Source organism: Salvelinus fontinalis, chromosome 6 (assembly GCF_029448725.1).
Source record: "Salvelinus fontinalis isolate EN_2023a chromosome 6, ASM2944872v1, whole genome shotgun sequence".
NCBI lineage: Eukaryota > Metazoa > Chordata > Actinopteri > Salmoniformes > Salmonidae > Salvelinus > Salvelinus fontinalis.
In genome coordinates, this window is record NC_074670.1 from 37,143,534 (window position 1) to 37,146,687 (window position 3,154).

At 37.2% G+C, this 3,154-nt stretch overlaps 1 protein-coding gene across 1 annotated transcript; it reads left to right on the plus strand.

Annotated features, from left to right (window-relative positions):
• Nucleotides 1–354: 354 nt before the first annotated feature.
• LOC129857778 (transcription and mRNA export factor ENY2-2-like) lies at nt 355–2,427 on the plus strand. Its single transcript, XM_055926331.1, has 5 exons — nt 355–469; nt 829–906; nt 1,009–1,079; nt 1,795–1,869; nt 2,003–2,427. The coding sequence occupies exons 2-5, from the start codon at nt 839–841 to the stop codon at nt 2,074–2,076; spliced, it is 288 nt and encodes a 95-aa protein (XP_055782306.1). The 5' UTR covers nt 355–469; nt 829–838; the 3' UTR covers nt 2,077–2,427.
• Nucleotides 2,428–3,154: the final 727 nt, after the last annotated feature.

Consider the following 3,154-nt stretch of genomic DNA (forward strand, 5'->3'; position numbering starts at 1 on the left):
GTGTATGTAAACTTCTGACCCACTGGGAATGTGATGAAAGAAATGAAAGCTGAAATATATTATTCTTCCTACTATAATTCTGACATTTCACATTCTTAAAATAAAGTGGTGATCCTAACTGACCTAAGACAGGGAATTTTTACTATAATTAAATGTCAGGAATTGTGAATAACTGAGTTTAAATGTATTTGGCTAAGGTGTATGTAAACCTCCGACTTTAACTGTATGTAACGTTATCACCCTGCAACAATTGAGTCTATGTTATAATCTGAGTTGTTGATTAACGCTACCACCTAGTGGCATAACGATAGTACTTCATTAAAACGTAGGAACCTTTTCTGGTATCAACGGTTTTCTGGGGTCCTTATTCATTGTGGGACACAACAATTAGCTGTGGCTAACTATCTCGCCAGTTATAATTTTATTGGCACTGTGTGCAACAGCATGCAAATTTCGTCGAAAGTTTTGGGTAAGTGTGAGATTTTTACGTCCTATGTAGCTTATTATCGCCAATTATCAGATAGTGAACTAGCTTGTTGCGCTGGCTAGTGCCAGAAATGTGTTAGCTTGACAACAGTTAGCATATAGCTAGCAAGCAAAGCCTAGCAATGATTTATGCTGCTCGGTGCTTGTTCTAAATATGAGTGATTTAATGTTAGCTACAGCCCAAACATACAATTTTTAATGATAGATGGCTGTCCACCTTGTTTGTAGACTGTTAGAGTAGCTAGCCAACGTTAGCTATTAAACTGATCCCTGCCAGTTGACTAATGAACGCTAGCTAGCTAACACCACAACATAAACTCATTCTGAATCTCACTTTTTCAGTTAAAAGAATATGAGCAAAGATTCCAAGATGAGAGCAACAATCAATCAGAAGTTAACTGAGATGGGTGAACGAGAGCGGTAAGAACATTTCACAAATGTATATTTAATCATTATTAGAAGATCAATCAACTCTATGGTCACTGGTGGTCACTTTTCTTGCTTATTTTGGTTGATCCACAGATTGAAGGAGTTGCTCAGATCTAAACTCACTGAATGTGGATGGAGGGATCAGCTGAAAGCTCATTGCAAAGGTAAGAGTTACTATCATGTGTGGTGGGGATGTCATGAAATGTGGCTAATGGGAATGATGACTATTACTCAGAGCCATCATGCACCATACAAATCCAACGGGCCCGAAGTACGTGAGGATGACTGGGGTGGTGGTCAGGAGGTAGCCACGCGTAAATGGCAGAATTTAGCATTTTTCAAACACCTGAAACACCGTTTTCCATCAATCTAGCCATAATCATTACGTGTAATTTTATGTAAAAGTTATATTGATATTTTTCTGCACATCTAAGCATACCTCTTGATCTATGTGTATCATCCTGACTGCTGTTTTTAATTTTTTAATTTTAATAAACTGATTATGCTACTCTGTAAATTCTGGGTAAAAGATTTAAAGGAATGTGAGTCTTATTCAGTACATTTTGTAATTGCTTGCTTTTCTAAAGTCTACCAACCTTGCCAGGATTCATACCATCTAAGCTAGTTATTCACACTAGCTACTCTAACTTCACTGATAGCCTGAAATGGCTTCTTGGCAGCTAGTTATGAGATTGGGAATATATCCTTTAGCTAAAGCCAACTTCATAAATTGCTAGGTGGCTAGTAGTATTACAGAGAACAACAATATTTTAAACAGAACACATCTGAGGGGGCATGTGCACCCTTTGAGCATGACACCTCTGACACTGTAAAACACGGTCTAAGCATCATGCCACTCATCAAGTAACTGTTTTGCAGATGTCATCAAAGAAAAGGGCTTGGAGCATGTGACTGTCGAGGACCTTGTGGTAGAAATCACCCCTAAAGGAAGAGGTAGTTTGGCCTTTTTGTTGTTGTGTATACAGTATCTTTTTTCTCATCCCTCTGTTCATTAAGTTCCATGAAGTTCATCGACACTACTATCATAACCCGAAGCCGAATACTGTATCTTTATTTCCCCCCTCAGTTCTGGTGCCTGACAGCGTGAAGAAGGAGCTGCTGCAGAGGATAAGAGCCTTCCTGGCTCAGCATGCCACATAATTGAACCAGCGTGATCTTTTTTTAAACCCTTTTGGTATCAGATTTGTTATAGAGCGCTTGTTTTCTTTTTGCCATCATGCTGTTATTATTAGTTATGTGACGCAATCTTCCATCATGACTTAGACTTATTCAATTGCTTTGTTCAATGTCCGATTTTTAAGTTCTTTACATGATGCAACGATTTAACTTGTCAATAACTATACATTGTATTAGAATACATAACATGCTATGCTGTTTTTACAACACTGACTTTTGTTCTGTGGATTGTCTTCTTATTTTTAGGTGGTTTGTCATTAGAGAAATGCTTTTGAGAGGGGTTGGTAATAAAGCTGGTTTTGTAAGAAGTTCAAAGCGATGTTTTGTTTTTGAAAAAAGGCTTGCAATGATACTCAAGCTTTTAGACCGTTTTTAATACTCAGATATTCAATTGAGTATCTGGCCTATAGTTAATCTCATACGAGAGGTACTGTAAAAGAATATGAACAAAGAATTCAATAATTTACTTAAACTCAAGATATGGAGCTGTATGGGCAATTTACCATGGTAACCTGAAATGCACTACAGTGGTGCATTGAATGCTAATAAACAAACAAACATACACTACCGTTCAAAAGTTTGGGGTCACTTAGAAATGTCCTTGTTTTTGAAAGAAAAGCACATTCTGTCCATTAAAATAACATCAAATTGATCAGAAATACAGTGTAGACATTGTTAATATTGTAAATGACTATTGTAGCTGAAATCGGCTGATTTCTTTTATGGAATATCACATGGGTGTACAGAGGCCCATTATCAGCAACTATCACACCTGTGTTCCGATGGCACGCTGTGTTAGCCAATCCAAGTTTATCATTTTAAAAGGATAATTTATCATTAGAAAACCTTTTTGCAATTATGTTAGCACAGCAGAAAACTGTTGTCTTGATTAAAGAAGCAATAAAACTGGCCTTCAGACTAGTTGAGTACCTGGAGCATCAGCATTTGTGGGTTCGATTACAGGCTCAAAATGGCCAGAAACAAATAACTTTATTCTGAAACTCATCAGTCTATTCTTGTTCTGAGAAATTAAGGCTATTGC

Bases quoted from the DNA above. Each gene is read 5' to 3' on its own strand.
- LOC129857778 (XM_055926331.1), top strand. From the start codon at position 839: ATGAGCAAAGATTCCAAGATGAGAGCAACAATCAATCAGAAGTTAACT. The intron at 907-1,008 runs GTAAGAACATTT...GTTGATCCACAG, and splicing joins GAGATGGGTGAACGAGAGCG to ATTGAAGGAGTTGCTCAGAT. The intron at 1,870-2,002 runs GTAGTTTGGCCT...TTCCCCCCTCAG, and splicing joins AATCACCCCTAAAGGAAGAG to TTCTGGTGCCTGACAGCGTG.